This window comes from Rutidosis leptorrhynchoides, chromosome 9 (assembly GCF_046630445.1).
Source record: "Rutidosis leptorrhynchoides isolate AG116_Rl617_1_P2 chromosome 9, CSIRO_AGI_Rlap_v1, whole genome shotgun sequence".
In the NCBI taxonomy this organism is placed as follows: domain Eukaryota; kingdom Viridiplantae; phylum Streptophyta; class Magnoliopsida; order Asterales; family Asteraceae; genus Rutidosis; species Rutidosis leptorrhynchoides.
In genome coordinates, this window is record NC_092341.1 from 63,706,401 (window position 1) to 63,731,571 (window position 25,171).

A 25,171-nucleotide genomic window follows, 5' to 3' on the forward strand; every position below is an offset into this window, starting at 1 on the left:
CGATTTATTTCTGTACATCTAACTGTGGACAACTAGTTGTAGGTTACTAACGAGGACAGCTGACTTAATAAACTTAAAACATCAAAATATATTAAAAGTGTTGTAAATATATTTTGAACATACTTTGATATATATGTATATATTGTTATAGGTTCGTGAATCAACCAGTGGCCAAGTCTTACTTCCCGACGAAGTAAAAATCTGTGAAAGTGAGTTATAGTCCCACTTTTAAAATCTAATATTTTTGGGATGAGAATACATGCAGGTTTTATAAATGATTTACAAAATAGACACAAGTACGTGAAACTACATTCTATGGTTGAATTATCGAAATCGAATATGCCCCTTTTTATTAAGTCTGGTAATCTAAGAATTAGGGAACAGACACCCTAATTGACGCGAATCCTAAAGATAGATCTATTGGGCCTAACAAACCCCATCCAAAGTACCGAATGCTTTAGTACTTCGAAATTTATATCATATCCGAAGGGTGTCCCGGAATGATGGGGATATTCTTATATATGCATCTTGTTAATGTCGGTTACCAGGTGTTCACCATATGAATGATTTTTATCTCTATGTATGGGATGTGTATTGAAATATGAAATCTTGTGGTCTATTATTATGATTTGATATATATAGGTTAAACCTATAACTCACCAACATTTTTGTTGACGTTTTAAGCATGTTTATTCTCAGGTGATTATTAAGAGCTTCCGCTGTCGCATACTTAAATAAGGACGAGATTTGGAGTCCATGCTTGTATGATATTGTGTAAAAATTGCATTTAAGAAACTTATTTTGTTGTAACATATTTGTATTGTAAACCATTATGTAATGGTCGTGTGTAAACAGGATATTTTAGATTATCATTATTTGATAATCTACGTAAAGCTTTTTAAACCTTTATTGATGAAATAAAGGTTATGGTTTGTTTTAAAATGAATGTAGTCTTTGAAAAACGTCTCATATAGAGGTCAAAACCTTGCAACGAAATCAATTAATATGGAACGTTTTTAATCAATAAGAACGGGACATTTCACACTCGGTGGTCACCCTATTGTAGAAAAGGCGCTAGGTGGGTTTCTACCCCAACTGTAGTTATAGTGGGTATCATGGATATATATTACACTAGACCGTTTGAGGAGTTTCTACTCTCAATATTCGCTGTCAACCGCAACACCCTCGTAAACATCAATCCTAGGATTCAATAATTTGAGGTGCACGAAATTATTTTTGGAGATTCATCTCACCTGGAGTCGGCCTTTCCTTATAGTCCACGATTCACGTTTCCTTTCATCCGCATATAAGTTTAAGAATATGGATGAATCCTAGATTTCCTTGCTCATTGTACAAGGAAGTTCACTCTCGTTGAAATATCACACCTTTCGTACGTCTTCCTTTCGGAAATGTAATGAAAATTTACTTTGAAGTCCATGATCCTCGTTATCTCCCTTGAGAGAATTGCCTTATATATCTATGCCACCGATGTGACTACTCTATATATTTCTTCCTTCGTTGTTGCAACTATATTTCATTCGTCCCAGTTCGTCCCCTTGGGGAGCTCCTGTTTTGTTTATTAAGAAGAAAGATGGTTCGTTTCGGATGAGCATTGATTATCGTGAATTGAACAAGCTTACGGTTAAGAATCGTTACCCTCTTCCGAGAATTGATGATCTGTTCGATCAACTTCAAGGTTCGTCCATTTATTCTAAGATTGATTTTCGTTCCGATTATCACCAACTGCGGGCTAAAGAAACTGATATTCCGAAAGCCGCTTTATGTACCCGTTATGGTCACTGCGAATTTCCTTGTTATGCAGTTCGGATTGACAAACGCACCTGCTGTGTTCATGGACCTCATGAACCGTGTGTGTAGACCCTATCTGGATAAGTTCGTTATTGTTTTCATCGACGACATCCTTATTTATTCCAAGAGTGATGAAGAGCACGAAGAACATTTGAAGTTACTGCTTGATTTATTGAGAAAAGAAGAGTTGTACGCTAAGTTCTCTAAGTGTGCTTTCTAGTTAAGAGAAGTTCAATTCCTTGGACATATTCTTAGTGAACAGGAAATACAAGTTGATCCTGCTAAGATTGAGGCAATTGAAAGGTGGGAAACTCCTAAAACTCTTACTCAGATTCGTCAGTTCCTAGGATTAGCAGGTTAATATCGAAGGTTCATTCAAGATTTCTCTCGTATAGCGAAACCTCTGACTGCTTTAACGCATAAGGGGAAGAAGTATGAGTGGAAGGATGAACAAGAGGCTGCTTTTCAGATTTTAAAGAGGAAGTTGACTACCGCTTCGATATTATCACTACCTGAGGGTAATGATGATTTTGTTATTTATTGTGATGCTTCGTGCCAAGACTTTGGTTGTGTTATGATGCAACGAAAGAAAGTCATTACTTACACGTTGCGTCAGTTGAAGATTCATGAACATAATTATACAACCCATGATTTAGAATTGGGAGCGGTTGTGTTCGCACTCAAGAATTGGAGCCATTACTTATATGGGGTCAAATGTACAGTGTACAGTGATCACAAAAGTCTTCAACATATCCTTGATCAGAAACAGTTGAATATGAGGTAACGAAGATGGATTGAGACGTTGAATGATTATGATTGTGAACTTTTATATCATCCGGGAAGGCTAATGTTGTGGCCGATACGTTAAGTCGTAAAGAGAGAACTGAACCTCATAGGTTTAGGGCCTTTAATATGACCATTTGAACAAACCTCGCAAGGCAGATTCTTGCAGATCAACAAGAAGCCTTGAAGGAAGAGAATTTTGTAACGGGAAGGTCAGAGGCTTGAGTAAACAGTTAGATGTACGAACCAATGGTACTCGGTATTTTATGAGACATATTTGGGTTCCGGAGTTTGGTAATCTACGACAACTTGTTTTAGATGAGGCTCATAAGTCTAGGTACTCTATTCATCCTGGTTCAGGAAAGATGTATCATGATCTTAAGGAGCTGTATTGGTGGCCTAATTTGAAAGCTGATGTGGCTACGTATGTGGCTAAGTGTTTGATCTGTGCTAAGGTTAAAGCTGAACATCAGAAACCGTCTGGAATTTTGGTGCAACATGATATTCTCGAGTGGAAGTGGGAAGGTATTACAACGGATTTTATTACGAAGTTACTGAGAGTTGGGGGTGGTTATGATACCATTTGGGTGATTGTTGACCGACTCACAAAATCAGCTCATTTCTTACCGATTAAAGAAACAGATTCGAAGGAGAAGCTTACTCGTTTGTATTTGAAGGAGATTGTTTCTAGACATGGTGTTCCCGTATCTATTATTTCGGACCGAGACAGTCGATTTACATCGAGGTTTTGGCAGTCCTTACAAGATGCTTTGGGGACTAAATTAGATATGAGCACCGCTTATCACCCACAGTCGGATGGTCAGAATGAAAGGACCATCCAAACGTTGAAAGGCATGTTGAGGGCATGCAAAATTGATTTTGGTAATGGTTGGGATAGATACTTACCGTTGGCTAAATTTTCTTATAACAACAAGTTCTCATGGAAGTATTAAAGCCGCACTGTTTGAAGCTCTGCATGGTAGGAAGTGTAGGTCTCCTGTCTATTGGAATGAGGTTGGGGATGCTCAACTCACAGGTCCAGAAATTATTCATGAGACTACCGAGGAGATTGTATAGATTAAGGAGAGATTGAAAACCACCAGGAGTTGGCAAAAGAGTTACGCCGATGTTAGAAGGAACGATATTGAATTTCAGGTTGGTGATCGTGTTATGTTGAGGGTATCACCTTGAAAGGGCGTAATACGTTTTGGTAAAAGGGGAAAGTGAATCCTCATTTTGTTGGACCGTTTGAGATTATTGAGAGAGTTAGACCCGTGGCTTATCGTTTGAAATTGCCACAAGAACTCAGTGCTGTTCATAACGTTTTTCATGTATCGAACTTAAAGAAGTGTTTGGTCGAGGCCAATAAGACTATTCCTCTGGAGGAGCTTCATGTTGTTAAGCAACTACATTTTATTGAGGAACTTGTTGAAATTATGGGTCGAGATGTTAAGACTCTCAAGCAGAACAGAATTCCTATTGTTCGAGTTAGATAGAACGCCAGACGCTGTCCCGGGTTCACTTAGGAGCGTGAAGATCAGATGAGGTAGAAGTACCCGCATTTTTTCTCAGATGCCGAGTCAACCCCTGCACCTGCTTAAATTTCGGGACGAAATTTCCGTAACGGGAAGGTACTGTAACGACCCTACTTTTTCCGTTAATTATTTAACGACCGTTAACTGTTATTCGTGCCACGTCATTTCTATGACCTATATTATTATTTTTGTAATAATATATTAATTATTATGTGTTATATGAATATTTGTATTCATATCTTTAATTTTACGTTTCTACGTGTCGCGAATTTCTATCCGGCGAATATTCTCGATTTTCAAACCAACAGTCGAGTTTTTGGGATTTTAAAACCTAGTTATTTTAAATATGATATTTTAAGATCATGTTATTATATAGAGTATTTATATTTATTTTTCCGTCGCGCGTTTGTTATCTTTCCGAATAATTAATCGCGTAGTAGCGTTTTCGGGTTTCGGGCTTCGATCGGGCATTCGGGCTAAAAGCAATTACCCAAATTATGAAGTTGGCCCACCATGGGGCCCACCCATGCCAAATTCGGCCGAACCCTTGTAGAGGGGGGGAGCCTTGCCTTTTTTTTTGTCATTCCACATTTACACTTCAAAATTTATTTCCATTTCATTAAACCTAACAACTTTCTCTCAAAGTTTTCTTCTCCTCTTCTCCCTTTTGTGGCTGCCACTTTCACATCACCATTATCATCAATTGATCATCTTCTAGTACTTGGGTCAAGGGGCTTTTTGCATAATCGGATTCATCTCTTCAATCTCTACGCGTACATATTCATCAATTCTTGATTTGGGTATAAACCCTAACCCTAGATTATTCAATTTTTCAATTATTTTTCTGTTATTACATGTTATATTGATGGTATGATGATTATATGTTATTGTATTGATGATTGTATGCATAGAAATGCTCAAATATATATGTTTTCGGTTTCATTGAATTGGGACAGCAGCATATTCGTTCATTTATGGTTATGTAACTGATATAAAAGTGAAATTAAAGTATCTAGATGAGTTCCTCTCATCAAGACATTAATTTTAGACTCCGGATTCATGTCATTTCGATTCCCGGAGCCCTAAATATGATCAAAGTGGTATTTTGTTAAGATTGAAATGTGATTTTGGTATGAACCAGGTTTGGTCCGACTTTGTGACCATATTTGGTGACTTTATGGTGTGTTAATGTGTTTTGACTGATGGTGGGGAGAACTTTCATGTTCGGGTCATCTCAATCCGAGCCACGAATCACCCGTTACGTCTAAAACACGTTTTTGATTGAATTGAAGTTCCAAGTAGTGTAAGGGCTGTACATCACGACTTGTGGACTATTCTTGGGGTGTTCTTGAGTGTATCAAAGTGTCAGGTGATTTGCTTAGGCGGAGATATATGTAAGGCTCGCCGAAAACCGACACCCGGGGCTCAGGATACGACCCGATGAACTTTTGATTTAAAACTTGTGACAAATTATTAAACTTATGATATAAATAATGGATTTCATTATCATTTAATTACTTATGATAAAAAAATAATTATTATTATTTAAGACTTATGATATATATTTATTATATCATTTAATTAATACTTATGATTTAATTAACATTTTAATAATACTTTTATTATTAATGGAAAATACTTATGATAAGTATTAAACTTATATTATGAGATTACTATTATAAGACTTATAATAAGGATTAATTAATTATTTAATTATTATAAGGCTTTGTCATAACCCGACCTTAACCATAAGGACGAATATAATAACATATGATTTCATCGCGAGGTATTGACCTCTATATGCGACATTCTTCAAAAACTGCATTCGTTTTTACAATACAAACCATAGCTTTTATTACAAATACAAGGTTTAAACAACTTAATAATGATTATCGTTTAGTGATAATCTTAGACTTACAAACTTTACATGTGATAATAACAATACGACCTTCAACATATTTTACATTACAAATCCTCCGATATGCAGTTTTATTTTTGACACAAATATGCATACTCAAGATCTTGCTTAAATTCAACATGTTGCAGCGGAAGCTTTTAGTTATCACCTGAGAATAAACATGCTTAAAACGTCAACATAAAGTTGGTGAGATATAGGTTTAATGCCGGCAGCGTTATAAATATAGACCACAAGGTTTCATATATAAACGTTTTAATAAAAATATTCTAAGTTGTTGAGCACTTGATAACCATACTTAATATTTAATCAACGTCGCATATTCCCTTTATTATGAAATCTTACTACACCGTACCAAGTGTAGTCACCGAAACGAAGTACTGTGCAACCGTTGAATACTGGTCGTCTAGTCCGGTTGGGGTTGTCAGGCCCGATAGATCTATCAACAGGATTCACGTTTACAATACCTCATGTAAATAATAGTTACCAAGTTACAGGGAAGTATGCCAGTGGTACAACTCAACGTAGAATATATATTTTAATCACTTGTGTCCATAACGTAAATCATAAAATGCATGTATTCTCATCCCGAAATATTTAGAGTTTAAAAGTGGGACTATATACTCACTTTTGCCTTGAAGGTAATAAACACGACTTGGTCTCCGATTGATATCACAAACCTAACCATATATATAATATATCAACATATTTTCTTTTCAAGTAATCGTTACATATATATATTCTTTTAATACTTTTAATATTTTCTTAGTCCGTAGTTAGCAGTCCGATGTTAGTGGTCCACAATTAGTTGCTTAAATAAAATAAATAAAGACCCCATCGTATTCGTATTGATCAGAATTAATCTCGACCCATGGTACCATGTTGTCAAGTGACGTTTTGCGTACATAAAGTACCGTGTTGTCAAATGACGTGTTGCTTACAATCATGAGGTCTTATGATTAATCTTCTCGTGTTGTTTACGGGTGGTCCTGAAATATATAAAATCAAATCATAAGTAAATATATATTAAATATTATGTTAATTAGCCAAGATATGATTAATCCGATTTTGTCATAATATGATATATTACAGGTCTTGAAGTGTTTTTTAAAAATCAAATTAGAAGGATCTATTTAGTTTGCGAACAAGTTTGAAATCACTCAAACTATGTTCTTGTTGTTAAAATTTTACAACACAAAATAAGATAGCTATATAAATATGAATCGAATAAGGTTATGAATAAGGTTACTACCTCAAGCTACTTGGACAAAGCTACTGGAAAAGGTAAGAAAAATCTTGGAATCAAAAGAGTGGTGGAGTGGGATTGAAAGATTGGAGTAATCTCCTTGAAATCAGATGACTATATTGATAGGTTCTTGAGTAGGTAAATGAAGAGAGATTAGGGAGTGAATTAACTTGAAAGAAAATTGGAAATGAAATTGTATGTGTGTGTGTGCAAAATAGCATGATTATGGAATGGATATATAGGAGATTTAGTTTGTTTTCTTGCACAAAAGTCACACATGAGGTTAAATGGCTGGTTCCCACATGTAACATCATGTCTAGTGGCTGATCATTGAAGTTTATTGTTGGTATCTACCAATAGTAAATACGTATAGAAGCTGGGTATGATACGGTTACATATACCCTAGATATACTTGTAGAAATTTTGAGGAATCGGAACGAGAATTCAAATATGGACGGGTTTATAACTGTAAAAGAGGCTCAAAACTGGGCTTTTATTTTTGGGTCAAACCGGGCCAAAATAAAATTTTAAGACATTTTTAATAAAGCAATGTTACCCCAGCCAGGGGCTCTGCCCCTTGGACCCCGCCAGGGGTTGCCACCCCTTGGACCCCGCTTATCGGGGGTGCTGCCCCCGAACCCCCGTCATAATCAAGATAAGTTCAAACAAGTGTGCACTCCACACTTCCCCAAACTTGATCGATATTTATCAAGATTATTTTGGTTACAAATTAATCCCATTACACTTAAATCATATTGGTGACATAGATCACCAACACATTATAGATTGTAAGTATATATGTCAAAGAACGTTACATATAGTTATCGTTTTGAAAACTTAAGTTAGTGGTCTCAAAGTATACTTATAACTTATTGTTGTTAGTTCACAATGAAATGTTAAACCATCCTTAAATCATGTTAAATATGTATAGATATGTACATCTACATAATCGTATAATTATCGTGTGTTATATAGTTCGTGATATCATCGGTCAAATTGGACGGTCAAACGTTGTGTGAAACTCTTTTCAAAAACATAAGTCTCAACAGTTTGGATTGCTTATCATGTTGGTAAGGTTTATTTTATGTAAATATTAATCTCATAAGTATAAAATGATCGGAAAAATCCGGGTCGTTACAGGCTTAGTTATTATTTAATTATAATTTAATTATTAAATATTTATGATTTAATAATTATAATTAGAAACTTATGATATGATTAATAATTCATTATTAATTAATAATACTTATGATATGATTTAAAATTTATTATTAATTAATAATATTTATATTATGACTAATATTTAATTAATTAATTAAAAACTTATGTTATATTAATTATATCATTTAAACTTATATTAACTTTAATAATTCATTTTAATTTAATTAAACTTATGTTATGACATAATTAGACATATTTAACTTTAATAAACGTTATAACTTATATTATTATTATAACTTACACTTTTAAAATTTACATTGACCATGTTTGACCAAGATTGACTTTTGAGTTGACTTTCGGTTGACTTTGACTTTCAGTTGACTTTTGTTGACTTTCTAATTAAGGAAACTTTCCTAACTTATAAACTTTCCTAAAATAGCAACTTTTTAAATTTGGAAACTTTCCAAAAATAGAAACTTTCCAAAAATAGAAACTTTTCAAAAATAGAAACTTTTCAAAAATAGAAGTTTTCCAAAAATGGAAACCTGCTAAAAATAGAAACTTTCTAAAAATAGAAAGTGTGTGTCCGTAAGCTGTTCCGATCAAACCGATGCATATTGAGTATTGTTCTATGACTACTTGCAACATGTACAATAGCTATCATACTAAGACTTGACCTAAGTTAGTTATTTATATCGACCTGCTTTATTTATAGGTCGACGTTGTGATCATTCCTGATCACTGTACTACATTTGCTGTTTGCTTAATTGTGTTGGTTACTTCGTTACTATTAAGGTGAGTTATAGTCCCATTTTTCTATTTTTAATCTTTAGGATGAGAATACATGCAATTTATTTTATATTTTGGACAAGTGGAAGTTGGTTTAAATTATTCATTGTGAGTTGAACAAAAATATTCCCTACTCTGGTAACTGTAATCACTGGTTTCTACTGGTGAACGCGAATCCTACGGATAGATCTATCGGGTTTGACAACCCCATTTCGAGCTAGTCGCGCTAGCAATTTATAATCGGAATGTTTAGTACTTCGTATTTTGTTGTAGATACACTTGTTCGGTGTATATTATTTATTATGTTTGGCAAGGGTAAATAAAGGGTTAAGTGGTTACCAGGTGGCTCACGGAAAATGGAATAATGTTTTATTATATGTTTTCTAGCATATAATTTTGTGGTCCAAAAAGGAGTTTTTATGTTTTCAAACATAAATTTTTATGATTTAAATTAAATATTGTTTGTAATATTAAACCTATAATTCACTCAACATTTTTGTTGACAGTTACTCGCATGTTTTATTCTCAGGTTCATGATTGATTGCTTCCGCTGTGCTTAGAGAGTCTGCATATTTATGATGGCAGCTTTTGTTAAACATTAACTTGCATTCTATTTTGATACATTTAATAGTGGATGTTGTTGACTTTGTTTAGGTCAACTTTTGGTTAAGTAATAATGTATGGTTTTTCTAAACTTACATATTTTGATAGGTTTCCTTTATAGGAAATTATTTTTAAATAAAGAATGCAAGGTTATTTATTAAATTCATATAGAGTTATGATCAAGCTGTGGGACCAAGATAACGATGGTCGTCAAGTGTACTTTGACGGGTCGTTAAAGGTGGAGTTGAAAAGCGTGAGTTAAAGTCTTGGATACAAAACTCTTATCGGCACCCGAATCGAATAAACAAGTAACATAAGTGTTGTTGAGAAGAAAGGTACCCGTGACTAGTTCATTGTCATCTCGGGCCTCCGCGGCATTAATGTTGAAGGATCGGCCACGTGCGTTGGGGTTGGCTTTCTTCTTCGGGCATGCATTCCTAAAATGACCCGGTAGACCACATTTAAAACAAACACCCGTCTTTGGTGCGTTGGGTCCTTTTTGAGCGACGGCAGCGGCACTTCTACAATCATTGGCCACATGGCCACTCCTTTGACACCGGTGGCAGAACGGCTTACCACATTCTCCATAATGATGCTTGTGGCATTTGTTGCAAAAAGGTTGAGTTCCGGCATAACTTTTCTTGCTGTCGGAAGTGAAAGGCTTTTTGGTGAAGGTGTTGTTGCTGTAGTTGTTTGATGGGGTGGCTTCTCATTTTCTCTTGTTGCCACCCGATTTATCCTCGGCCTTAGGTGCCGGTACTACGATTTCATCCACCGTTTCTATCAATTTGCGGGCCATATTCAAAGCTTCTTGGTGATTAGTGGGTTTAGATGACATTACCCTGTGTTTGATGCTCTTAGGGAGGCCATCCATGTAAAGTTCGACTCGGAGGGATTCGGGAGTCACGAGAGCCGGACACATTAAGGCTAGTTCGAAAAACAGTTAATTATAAGCTTTGAGGTCGTTTCCAACCGCTTTTAGAGTTCTTAGCTCTTGCTCGAGCTTGCGAGTCTCTTCATGTGGGAAGTATTCGGTGATAAACTTTTCCCTTAGATCGGCGCAAGAGAGTGCGTGAGCTTCATCGGTACCCACCGATTGTACATAAGTGTTCCACCATGTGAGAGCGACACCGGCGAAAATGTGGGTGGAGTATTTGACCTTATCTTGGTCCCGACAATCGCTAATGCTAAAGACGGCTTCCGTTTGCTCAAACCATCGGGTGAGCACTACCGGTCCCCCAGTTCCATCAAAAGTGTGAGGTTTGCACCCCATGAAGGATTTGTAGGAGCACCCTTTGCTTGAGTTACCGGCTCCTTGATTGTTGTTGTTGTGGTGGTTGTTATTGTTGTTATTGGAGGAGTGACCGGCCATGGCCGCATCCACGGCAGTGGCTATCATTCGTTGAAGAGCTTGTTTGGGAGTCTCCTTGCGTGGCACACGGCGAGGAGGCATTGTTCCTTCAAAATACAAGAATATCGTTGATTAGTATTCTTAATAATACTAACCGTGATATGGAATAAGGATAGAGAGAAAATTTTCCTTGACTCGCCTTAAATTCTTTCTGTCATAATGTCAGAATGTTCATATGAGTCACCATAATATAATCCCGTCAATTATATTATCCTAATTCATATGTGCATTCGACATTATTTCATATAGTCAAGGTGGCGTGTCAATCAAATTAAACGACGTGAGATTAAGTTGAAAATAAGAGTTAGATATGAATAGAAATTTTCGAGTATAATGCACAAGTAGTCACGTAGTTCCTACTTCAAGTCTATATGCCGGTTGTAGTCTAGGCTCACTAATGTACCCTATGACTCGGGGCTGATACCAATGAACTCTAAATCCCTACAACCAATACTCTGATACCATCTGTAGTGACCCGACAAAATCGTCATTGATGGCGCCGTCTACTTAGGTCCCGTTACGTGGTCATAAGTCTTTAAAACAACGTTTGACCCAAAATATGTCGCATTCATTTCAAATGTAAGGATGTTTCAAGTTTACAAAAGTAGTTCAACGACTATTTACATTACAATGTTTAAAGTACAAATGAAACCTATGCGACACAAAGTAAAGTAAGTCAAAAGACGCCCATATATGCATGTATACTCGACATCCAAGCAAGTATAAAAAAGAGTGCGGAAGCATGTATCACATAGTGTTCAAGGACCTGAGAAAACATATAGAAAACTGTCAACGAAAAACGTTGGTGAAATCATAGGTGTATTAGTAAACGTTATATTTGAACCACAAGATTTAATATACTTGATTATCTAAATCGTTTGCATTCCAAAGTTATTGTTTGTATCACGAGCACCCAATTATCAAGACTTAACTGTTTTGTACCCTGTTACGTAGTGTTAGAACATACACTATACTCGAAAATATATTTCATCGTTGACGGTAGCGAACCATCCGAATGAGGCTCGTCAAGCCCATGTAATCACATAATATAAGTTCACGTTTACACCCTGCAAGTGTAACTAATGAAAATTGAATTGAGGCTTTTTGTTCAAACTCGCACGTGGAATGTTTGTTTTCGTACTTGTGTTCAAAGTATAAAAGTATGATACGTATATGTTTCTCATCCCATAGTTTAAAGCGTAAAAGTTGTTGAAAAGGTGGGACTATGATCTCACCTTGAGTGCACGAGTAAAATAAGGTACTTCACAAAGTAATGTGTGCAATAACGGATGCAAGTCTTGACCTAAACAAGTAGGTCGTATCAATAACGGTAAATACGATTGGTCAAAGATGTTCAATTAGTCCTATCGCTCATTACGACTCCATTATATAGCATGTGAATCAAGTTGGAAAGTTTCATGCAAGAATCAAGTATACAAGAAGATTAGAACGGTTTAAACAAGTATTTGGTTAAGTTTGACTAAAAGTCAAACTTGGTCAAAGTCAAAGTCAACGTCAACGGGGTCGGGTCAGGTATCCGACAATTTTTCTTCAATTAGTAATCGTATATAAACATGTTGGCCAAGTTTCATGTTAATCGGAGTTGCGAGTAAGCGGGAATGAATTTGTGAAAACACAAAATAAGTTGGTCTACGTTTTCAGCAGAGGAGCGGCGCACCAAAACCAGGAGCGGTGCTCTTGAGGACCAGAAGCAGCGCTCTTGTTTTCAGGAGCAGTGCACCTGATGTCTGATGAAAAACTCCACAAAAAGGCCTACCAGGGGCGGCGCTCTTAGTTCAGGAGCGTCGCTCCTGTACCTGGGAAATGCTGTTTCTGAGTTTTATCAAGTGCACGAACCAAACTTCAAACAAGCATAACTCATGAACCGTAAACATTCAAAAAAGTATCTTATATCGTTGGAAAGGTATTTCAACAAAGAACACAACTAAACACATTTCATCAAACAAGTTCATCATTTACCACAACAAAAAACTCATCGAAAGATCATTAAATGTTCATATTTAAAGTTTCAAGTTCTAAAAATGCATTTCATGATTTGGGCAACCAATTTACTTGTATGATATGCCGTTTCGAAGGTAATTAAACATACAATACAACTAAACACTTACTAACAATAACTCATGTCATTCAAGGAATTAAAAGTTCATTTTAAAGTTCATCAAACCCTAACCCAAAATCACAAAATCAATAATCATGTTTATGAAGTTTTCTCAATCAACCTACACATCATATTGAAGCTAATGATGCTAGTAACACATTTAATACATGAAATTTTAACATCTAACAACATTTAATCATCCAAAATCCAAGATTAAACACACCCATTTGATAAGTTCATGCTAGTTACTCAAAACAACGAATCGAACATACAAATCATATATTCATGTTAGACTTGAGCCATAGACACTAATAACACTTTTATAAGTCAAAAACATCAAGAACAAGAAATCTAGTGATTTTAGAAAGTTACCCAAACTTTATGAAATTGGTATACAATCGAAGAGGAAGTTGCAAGGATTCCAAAAATATAATTTGTTTGAATTGATGCTTGCTAGATTTGATTTAGATGATGAATCTTTGGATTGGTGTTTGAGAGAATTTAGTGAAAGTATTAAAGAAAATGGAAATGAAATGGATAATGAAAGGAGGTGGGTGTTGACTAGTCCATCTAGTCACATATTTGATCAATTGGTGAAACTAGTCCCTCGAGTTCGGTTGCGGGTGTGTGAATTACTTAAACGAGATAATTTAGAAACACGTATTAACGGAAGGTGTTATAATTATATAACGGACTTTAGAATAATTAAACGAAAAGTAAACGGAAAAAGACGGGATGTTACATACAGGATGTCTATGATAGACATGGCTAGAGCTTTACAGATTTACACCCCCACTGAATTATTATCACCTGATTGTACAACTTTAATTTATCACGGTGAAAGGGTAGATAGAGATTTTGACGCTAACGCCATATGGAGGCGTATGTCAAATTTTAATGTTTTTACTCGGGGAGGAAGACACTCCTATTTAGATATTAATAGAGCCGAGCTCCGTATAATACATAGATTTTTAGCTAACTTGATTAAAGAGGTAAAAACAAGGAGAAAATGACTCTAAACGATTTATTTTACCTTAAGTGCATTCGAGACACTAGAGGCTTTGTTAATATTCCCTACTGTGTTGGGTTTTATTTGTCCAAAGTTGTGGAAGGAATATAGGACGGGGGAATAATAGGAGGAGGTATTTTTGTTACTCTCATTGGAGAGTACTTAGGTGTAGATAGGGAACACGGCGGTCCAATGATGGTAGTTGAGGAACAAACCGATCCTATAGGTTTGCAGGTTTATCAGGGTACAAAGGTACTAAAACGGAGGCATAATATGCCAATACCATATCATGGCACCCATCCACAGGTAGAGAGGGGTTCGGATGAGGAGATAGAGGAAGCAGATGACATCAGGGATGTCATTAGGGATAGTTTCACTGACGTTTTCCAGCGTGTAGATGAGGTGGAAATGAATAACGAGGCTAGGCATCATCAGTATGAGCAGTGGCAAGCCGCGAATGAGTATGAGCGATCCAGGCAATGCCAACACGATAGCTGGCAAGTTCATCAGCATCAAATCATGAGCCAGCTATCATATCAGGTACCAAATAACTACATCCCGACTCGACCTGCTTACTATCCACCACATCAGCCCGACATGCTACCACCCTTTAACCTGTACGACCCCAACCAAGCCTACCAGGACACCTATCACCAACCATGGAACCCGAACGTTGATATGAACTGGAATCCCTATCCAAATCAGTAGTGTTCCATTGATGATTTCTTATCTTTTATTATTTTTATCTATTTATGTTAAACATTTAACATTTTGATACTTTAATGTAATGTTTAATATTTTTATTATTTTGTACTAATATTTCATTTTTGTAATTTGAAAGTGGGATATTAAGTTCCATTTCAAATTACCATGCATGTTTATATTTGTATTGTATGTATTTTATGTACACAACAGGTTAAAACAGCGCATTTTCAAAGACTGGCATTAAGTTCAGCAAAAGCAACTAATTTTGATGACAAGATGAAAAATAAATGTGAAATAACAACTGCAGGAATGAACAAATGATGTGCACCATTTATTATTCAAAACAAACAACAATATGTTTAGGAACTTTGGTAAAATTTAATCATTTTTCTACGCTAATCACACTCAATAATTTAAATTGCTACTGATTTCTTGCAAATGAGGGCATTGCAAGATCTTAAGTGTGGGAAGAGATTAAATTATTTTGGTTTTAAATTTTTTTCTGACTTATACAGTTGGTTTAATAGCCACCGTTAAACTTTACTAGTAACGCAATAGTTGTATTAGAATCTAGTGCTCTCTGATAATAAAGAACAACCATAGTCCTATATACTCACTACCCATTTCTAGTATAATTTTTTAAAATTTTTAACTAAATGAACTCAAAATCATGTTTATACATATTTATGAACGATAAAACTAGGTGTTAACACCGAAATTATTGTTACCTCGGAAAGGACATAAATTGAAAAACAACTCAAAACGCTTGAATTCATTTAAAATGGAATAGGGGAGAATAAAAAGGCAAAGAAAGAAAATAAAAGTCAAGTATGGGAAAAATTTACCAAGTTATTTAGAACATATATCACATATTTTTGTACAAATAATTGAAAATACTTTTGTTTTGGACGATATTAATCAGTTTTACTCAGTTTATTGTAATATAAATAGAATTTATAAGGAAGTACAGTCTTCCGAGAAAAAGACACGCACTTATTGATTTAGGTCAGGAAGTTGTCGTCCAGACCAGTTGTAGAGTCTACGAAAAACCTTGAAAAGTTTTCTCGAAAATCAGCTGAAAATCCACGGACCTCAGCATCAAACAGGGTCGCCAAGTGGTCAGACTTATCCTAACCATGAGAGGATCTGTCTCGTACAATGGGGGCACCGTGTAAATTAGCTTATAAGACTAATGAATCAAATCCCCAGAAAGGATAATCTCCTTAAAGATCAAAAATTAGCTTTTAAGCCTGATATTACTCAATCCTTGAGATTGACCTTAAAGATTGAGAATTCAAACTCATGGAATTCGATGATATCTAAACTCGAGCTTGAACGAGAAAATATTTTGATCAAATTACAAACTAATTTGTTTTCTGAAAACCCATTTTCAATACGTTCATTACCATTGAACGTAAAATCATAGGAATTCACCTGGAATTTTATTAGGTCACCTGAACCAAATCGAGTGTCAACCTTAAGAACGGTGGTTGCATAGCATGGTCGAAGACAGGACCTTGTGCCAGACCAAAAAATTATAGGGTGATCTTTACTATTGCTCCTACAAAGGATAGTAATTGCATCCGACACGTTATAGACCATAATCAAAAGCATGTCATTAGACATTGCCTTAACAGTTGCTTGTTCAACGCTTTCCTTTACAACCGGACGATAGTTTACCGAAAGGTAATATACGGAGCAAGTATACTGGACCTGTTGCTTTCTCAATACAAGGTTAGTAAGTGGGTGACACAAAACCATAAGTTTTGAGCTAAAATTTTCAAATCTGAAACCCACAAAACCCACAAAAATATTTTGCAAACACAGGTGAAGGGTTATTCCGGAAAACTTATGTAGGGTAAAAGCTAGATTTAATTTTCAAAAGATCAAATGTTTTCATAAAGATCCAATTTCCTAAAGGATATAAATATTTATAGTCATGTGGGACTGTAAACCACATCGTTACTATCATTGTTCATACCACTATATTAAAATCACTGATGTACAAAGTGTGAAGAATAAAGAAGTGATTCAAGTATGTTTTTATTTCAAGTTCTATATTGCTTGAGGACAAGCAACACTCAAGTGTGAGAATATTTGATAATGCTAAAAACGAGCACATATTTCATAGCATTATCCTTCAAGAAAGACAAGCTTTTAGTTGCAATTGTTCTATTTACAAGTGATATTCGTTTAAAAAATAAAAGGTGAAGACAAAAGATAGATTCGACGATTTGAAGACGCAAACTACCAAAACGCTAAAGAGTACAAAGTACAATCCAAGTGGTTCAATTTATTGATGAGAAACGTCTCAAAATTACAAGAGTACAAGCCGCAAAACGCAAAGTACAAGATATTAAATCGTACGCAAGGACGTTCGAAAATCCGGAACCGGGACATGAACCAACTATCAACGCGCGACGCAACGGAGCTAAAATTACAAGTCAACTATGCACACGAATATTACAAGTCAACTATCAACGCGCGACGCAACGGAGCTAAAATTACAACTTGTGCATCGTTGGCTTGTAATTTTAGGTCCGTTGCGTCGTGCGTTGATAGTTGGTTCATGTCCCGGTTTCGAATTTTTGAACGTCCTTTCGTACGATTTAATATCGTGTACTATGCGTTTTGCGGCTTGTACTCTTGTAAATTTTGGACGTTTCTCAGCAATAATTTAAACCACTTGGATTGTACTTTGTACTTTTTAGCATTTTGGTCGTTTGCGTCTTCAAATTGTCGAATCTGTCTTTTGTCTTCACCTTTTATTATTTAAACAAATATCACTTGTAAATAGAACAATTGCAACTAAAAGCTTGTCTTTCTTGAAGGATAATGCTATGAAATATATGTTCATTTTTAGCATTATAATTGACTAATTTTAAAATGGATCAAAATTTGGGTTTATATGTCAAATTGGGTAAGATAAGTGTTTAACACTTATGATTTGGTTTAATTGTTGTATTAGGACCATTTTCACTAATGTGGGTGATTATTTGTAAGTTTGGGCATGGATTGTGTTTGAAAGTGCAATTGGGTCGAAATTGCACTAAGTGTCAATTTGGGTTGGTTTGTAAATCCACCCTAATTGTGTTGTTTGTTATGCGATAAATGGAATAGATACGTTCTATTGGCGATTGTGGATTTTGGTTTTTGCATCCATCAAGATTTCAAGGTGAGTGTCAATATACTATGTGCATATGTATGTATAGGATGGGTGCGGGTTGGGTGAAGTGAACCTCGGCTATAGAGCTCACTTCACATATAGGTGGATTTGGTGGACTTGTGTAATAGGTCCAAATGGGCACGGTTGTGCGTTTTGGTTGACCATCTTTGGCGAGGTGCGCACTATGTGTGTACGATATCACATGGTCTTGTGATATGGATAATCCCGATGGCGTGGGATTGGTATTGGAGATGCGGTTGAGTAACACCGATGATATGAATTTTTATAATCCCGATGGCGTGGGTTTTGATTTGGGAGGTGAATCACTTGTGGTGCGAATTCACGATGACGCGTGTAGATTCGGTCATCTTATTGAGGTAGTGGTCACGTGCGGAGCGGATTCACTAAGGTTCGTGTAGTTTCAGCCAACCTCGATGTTGTTGTGGTATTGAAGATAGTAGTCGCGTGTGGTGAGGATTTACTAAGGCTCGTGTAGTTTTGGCCAATCTTCATTTTGGAATTTGGTATTTAGCTTTTGGTATTGGGTTAAGGGGTTAACCTTGGGCGGTTTACGCGTTGTTATATATATAGATATATGATCGATGTCGAAGGGTCGACCAAAAATAACCTAATTACTCTAACTTAGCTAGGGTAAGCAGGGTTCGTTCCACGGGAAGTTATGGTTAACAAGCAAGCAATTTCTAGATTGAGTTGTTGGTTTCACTAAAGACTACTTAGATTAATCGCTACTTAAAACTTAAACTTAAACTAGCGTGCAGTTGAAAAGATTGAAATGTAAACAATGAGAGTAAAGCCTTTATCCTTTCACAATCCCAATTTAACATGCATTCATTCAAACAAGCATTATGTTTATCAATTGTTGATCAAATCTCATAGACAGACTTCTTGAGTTCAATAATTCTATTATCTTGGGTTTAAACTATGCAATCTAGACAAAGTGTCTTTATCCCTAATCTAATTAACACTAAGTTGAATCAAGAACACGCTGTTAAATCACAATAATTTAACTTGCAATAACAAACATAGAACTTGCATTAATCAAAAATCAACTTGATTCATAACATCATAATCCAAAAGTATTAAACATCACAATTCACATAATCTTGAATGAAATTATACATGATTCAATTGTTCATGGAAAGGATAAAGTTTAGAAAACTAGCCAAGCATGTTGGTGATGATAATCAATGAGTTTCTTGATGAACCACACCTTGATCTTGACTTGAATCCTTGAATAATGATGATTGGATGGTGTTTTGAGGTATTTGGGAATGTCTTCTGCTGCCAAAACTGATGGAAAAAGTGTTTTTTTCATAACCCTAGAGCTCCCTTTAAATAGGGGTTAGAAAACTTGGCCACAAAGCTAATTTTCGTATTTCCCAGCACCAATTTTTCTGGCCTGGCATATTTTACGCCAATACAAAAACTCCTGGGCGTATTTTTACGCCTGAAATTGGATTTTGTTCTGGATTGACCTGAGCTGTGGCGTATTTTACGCCAAAATGGCGTATTTTATGAAATGTCCCGTTCTTATTGATTAAAAACGTTCCATATTAATTGATTTCGTTGCGAGGTTTTGACCTCTATATGAGACGTTTTTCAAAGACTGCATTCATTTTTAAAACAAACCATAACCTTTATTTCATAAATAAAGGTTTAAAAGCTTTACGTGGATTATCAAATAATGATAATCTAAAATATCCTGTTTACACACGACCATTACATAATGGTTTACAATACAAATATGTTACATCGAAATCAGTTTCTTGAATGCAGTTTTTACACAATATCATACAAACATGGACTCCAAATCTTGTCCTTATTTTAGTATGCAACAGCGGAAGCTCTTAATATTCACCTGAGAATAAACATGCTTTAAACGTCAACAAAAATGTTGGTGAGTTATAGGTTTAACCTATATATATCAAATCGTAACAATAGACCACAAGATTTCATATTTCAATACACATCCCATACATAGAGATAAAAATCATTCATATGGTGAACACCTGGTAACCGACAATAACAAGATGCATATATAAGAATATCCCCATCATTCCGGGACACCCTTCGGATATGATATAAATTTCGAAGTACTAAAGCATCCGGTACTTTGGATGGGGTTTGTTAGGCCCAATAGATCTATCTTTAGGATTCGCGTCAATTAGGGTGTCTGTTCCCTAATTCTTAGATTACCAGACTTAATAAAAAGGGGCATATTCGATTTCGATAATTCAACCATAGAATGTAGTTTCACGTACTTGTGTCTATTTTGTAAATCATTTATAAAACCTGCATGTATTCTCATCCCAAAAATATTAGATTTTAAAAGTGGGACTATAACTCACTTTCACAGATTTTTACTTCGTCGGGAAGTAAGACTTGGCCACTGGTTGATTCACGAACCTATAACAATATATACATATATATCAAAGTATGTTCAAAATATATTTACAACACTTTTAATATATTTTGATGTTTTAAGTTTATTAAGTCAGCTGTCCTCGTTAGTAACCTACAACTAGTTGTCCACAGTTAGATGTACAGAAATAAATCGATAAATATTATCTTGAATCAATCCACGACCCAGTGTATACGTATCTCAGTATTGATCACAACTCAAACTATATATATTTTGGAATCAACCTCAACCCTGTATAGCTAACTCCAACATTCACATATAGAGTGTCTATGGTTGTTCCGAAATATATATAGATGTGTCGACATGATAGGTCGAAATGTTGTATACGTGTCTATGGTATCTCAAGATTACATAATATACAATACAAGTTGATTAAGTTATGGTTGGAATAGATTTGTTACCAATTTTCACGTAGCTAAAATGAGAAAAATTATCCAATCTTGTTTTACCCATAACTTCTTCATTTTAAATCCGTTTTGAGTGAATCAAATTGCTATAGTTTCATATTGAACTCTATTTTATGAATCTAAACAGAAAAAGTATAGGTTTATAGTCGGAAAAATAAGTTACAAGTCGTTTTTGTAAAGGTAGTCATTTCAGTCGAAAGAACGACGTCTAGATGACCATTTTAGAAAACATACTTCCACTTTGAGTTTAACCATAATTTTTGGATATAGTTTCATGTTCATAATAAAAATCATTTTCTCAGAATAACAACTTTTAAATCAAAGTTTATCATAGTTTTTAATTAACTAACCCAAAACAGCCCGCGGTGTTACTACGACGGCGTAAATCCGGTTTTACGGTGTTTTTCGTGTTTCCAGGTTTTAAATCATTAAGTTAGCATATCATATAGATATAGAACATGTGTTTAGTTGATTTTAAAAGTCAAGTTAGAAGGATTAACTTTTGTTTGCGAACAAGTTTAGAATTAACTAAACTATGTTCTAGTGATTACAAGTTTAAACCTTTGAATAAGATAGCTTTATATGTATGAATCGAATGATGTTATGAACATCATTACTACCTTAATTTCCTTGGATAAACCTACTGGAAAATAGAAAAATGGATCTAGCTTCAATGGATCCTTGGATGGCTCGAAGTTCTTGAAGCAGAATCATGACACGAAAACAAGTTCAAGTAAGATCATCACTTGAAATAAGATTGTTATAGTTATAGAAATTGAACCAAAGTTTGAATATGATTATTACCTTGTATTAGAATGATAACCTACTGTAAGAAACAAAGATTTCTTGAGGTTGGATGATCACCTTACAAGATTGGAAGTGAGCTAGCAAACTTGAAAGTATTCTTGATTTTATGAAACTAGAACTTTTGGAATTTATGAAGAACACTTAGAACTTGAAGATAGAACTTGAGAGAGATCAATTAGATGAAGAAAATTGAAGAATGAAAGTGTTTGTAGGTGTTTTTGGTCGTTGGTGTATGGATTAGATATAAAGGATATGTAATTTTGTTTTCATGTAAATAAGTCATGAATGATTACTCATATTTTTGTAATTTTATGAGATATTTCATGCTAGTTGCCAAATGATGGTTCCCACATGTGTTAGGTGACTCACATGGGCTGCTAAGAGCTGATCATTGGAGTGTATATACCAATAGTACATACATCTAAAAGCTGTGTATTGTACGAGTACGAATACGGGTGCATACGAGTAGAATTGTTGATGAAACTGAACGAGGATGTAATTGTAAGCATTTTTGTTAAGTAGAAGTATTTTGATAAGTGTATTGAAGTCTTTCAAAAGTGTATAAATACATATTAAAACACTACATGTATATACATTTTAACTGAGTCGTTAAGTCATCGTTAGTCGTTACATGTAAGTGTTGTTTTGAAACCTTTAGGTTAACGATCTTGTTAAATGTTGTTAACCCAATGTTTATAATATCAAATGAGATTTTAAATTATTATATTATCATGATATTATCATGTATGAATATCTCTTAATATGATATATATACATTAAATGTCTTTACAACGATAATCGTTACATATATGTCTCGTTTAAAAATCATTAAGTTAGTAGTCTTGTTTTTACATATGTAGTTCATTGTTAATATACTTTATGATATGTTTTCTTATCATAGTATCATGTTAACTATATATATATCCATATATATGTCATCATATAGTTTTTACAAGTTTTAACGTTCGTGAATCACCGATCAACTTGGGTGGTCAATTGTCTATATGAAACATATTTCAATTAATCAAGTCTTAACAAGTTTGATTGCTTAACATGTTGGAAACATTTAATCATGTAAATATCAATATCAATTAATATATATAAACATGGAAAAGTTCGGGTCACTACATTTTACGCCAAAAATGGCGTATTTTACGCCAGTACAAATTTCCTGATCACTCTTTAAGCTCTCAAATCTTGTCCATAATCCACTTTAAACCGCTGTTTTGTACCACATTTCGCGCCAACATCTTTCTTACCTGTAAAACATAAAACCACATCAAAGTATCTCCTTTTTCACTCACACATAGTTAATTTTACGTATTTAAACATAAATAATCGTGACAAGTAAGGAACGATCAAACCCCCCACACTTGGCTTTTGCTTGTCCTCAAGCAAATCTGTTTTTAACTACGAGACAACAAAACCTAGGCGGCATTAACTCAAATAATTTTTCGCAAACAAAATTAACTATTAATCAAGATGTAAGGACGATATGGGCCAAACACTCAAAACCTCAAGAAAAAACTTTTAACCTCTAACACCTTCAATCATGAACTTCTTTTCACAAAATACTTCCTTAGTTCAACAATTCCAACGCTAGTCATATCATCATAAACCTCAAATATTTCCCCGAATCATCAAATGGATCAATACTTAGACTAAGTTAAACAGCTATGCTTCACAACTTTTATGATCCACACTTACCCTTTTAATCAACAATATAAAAGCATCTAAGTAACATGTGAAAAGAAACACCAAGCGGGTTTAATTACATCCGGAGTGATTGTATAAGGGTTAGTCATGACTCAAATAAAAATAGGTGTAAAGCGGTTACGAATGTCGAACCAATCAAACTTTATAAGGTTTAGAGATTTTAACGTGACCCTCATTCGTACTAAGATAAATTAATTTAAATCGGAATGTCCACTAAAACTAGAAACATACATATGTTTGTGTTCTTATCCTCCTTAACTTTTCAACTAGCCAAACTCATGCCCTTGTCTACACTAGTACTAAGTGCATAGCTTCTAAGTCCCGACACCAATGAACCCCCTAAGTCTAATTGGAAATACCCCATACCATAAGCTCGGTGAAGTAGATTTTGGTTACATTGCCCATTGATACGAGGCATCACATGAAAGGTGTAGGTACTTTGTAAGGTTATAAGGAGTTTTGCATTCTTGACTTGACATTTCATCGAGAACGAATTTTATGCCTCAGTGGTCCATGCTTTTTAAAGCACTCGTTTCACAATTTTTGGCATACTCTTCTTCTACTCTCTTTTTATTATTCATTTTTTCTTTTTCTTTTTTCTATGCCTCGGTGGTCCATGCTTTTTAAAGCAATCGTTTCACAATTTTTGGCATATATCATTTTCAAATTCGTCTCTTTCACTTCCTCCTTTTTTTTTTTTTTTTTTTTTTTTTGTGATAGCACACAGCATATAGCATATTAAGAACATTTGGGTTGTAAGGGTGAATATGTGGTGATGGTGACAATGATATATAGATATATGTGTGCAATGTAGATAATGGTTGTTGGGTGTATATCATTGTCATAGCTTGTGATATAAAGTACCCCCTTTCGACCTTTGCCTAGGGAAGAGTAAACTCTACAAGTGTTGCATTGGTGACTATCATCATTATTATGCACTTTCATACTAGTGAGTAAATCGTGAAATCCATTGTGGAACCTCGAAAACCACTCTAAGTCAAACTAATTAAAAAGCCACAAACACTATAACATAATAGCTAGTTATAATTGCCATGCTAATTTAAACCAATTATGTCTTAGCAAAAATGAGTTGCATTGTCACCTAATGTTACCAAAATCTAAACAAGATAAAGGAAGATTAAATTCGACATCAATAACCAAAAATAAGGGTAGGAATGGGAAGTTGGTTTTTCTCTTTTGTTTTTTCTAAGGCTTAGGCTGCTAATGGCCACTACTTGATTCTAGCACACAATTGTGTACTAACGACCTGGATAGACTAGCTGCAAAATAAAAATAATTGGTTTAAAAAGAAAATCCTAAAGTGTTTCTTTATCATTCATGCTACTTAGCATACAACAATGGGATCTCATTTTCAACCGTCTTTTCTCCATAAGAGTACATTTACTTAAAGTTAACTAGTCAAGGTCAACAAGGTCAAATGCCTAACACTATCATTCCTCACCGGCCAAGTCCAAAAACTTCCAAGTTAATTCTTAATCACTACGGATACTCTCATGGGTCAACATCTTGATTATAGCTTATATGCA

The 25,171-nt window shown here is 34.9% G+C and overlaps 1 protein-coding gene across 1 annotated transcript in view; it reads left to right on the forward strand.

The window, feature by feature from the left end:
* Positions 1 to 24,383, forward strand: part of LOC139868113 (uncharacterized) — a 148,952-nt gene extending 124,569 nt beyond the window's left edge. Inside the window, exon 3 of the mRNA XM_071856448.1 lies at positions 24,345 to 24,383. Coding sequence (XP_071712549.1) covers positions 24,345 to 24,383 — 39 coding nt within the window. The remainder of the gene's footprint in view (positions 1 to 24,344) is intronic.
* Positions 24,384 to 25,171: the final 788 nt, after the last annotated feature.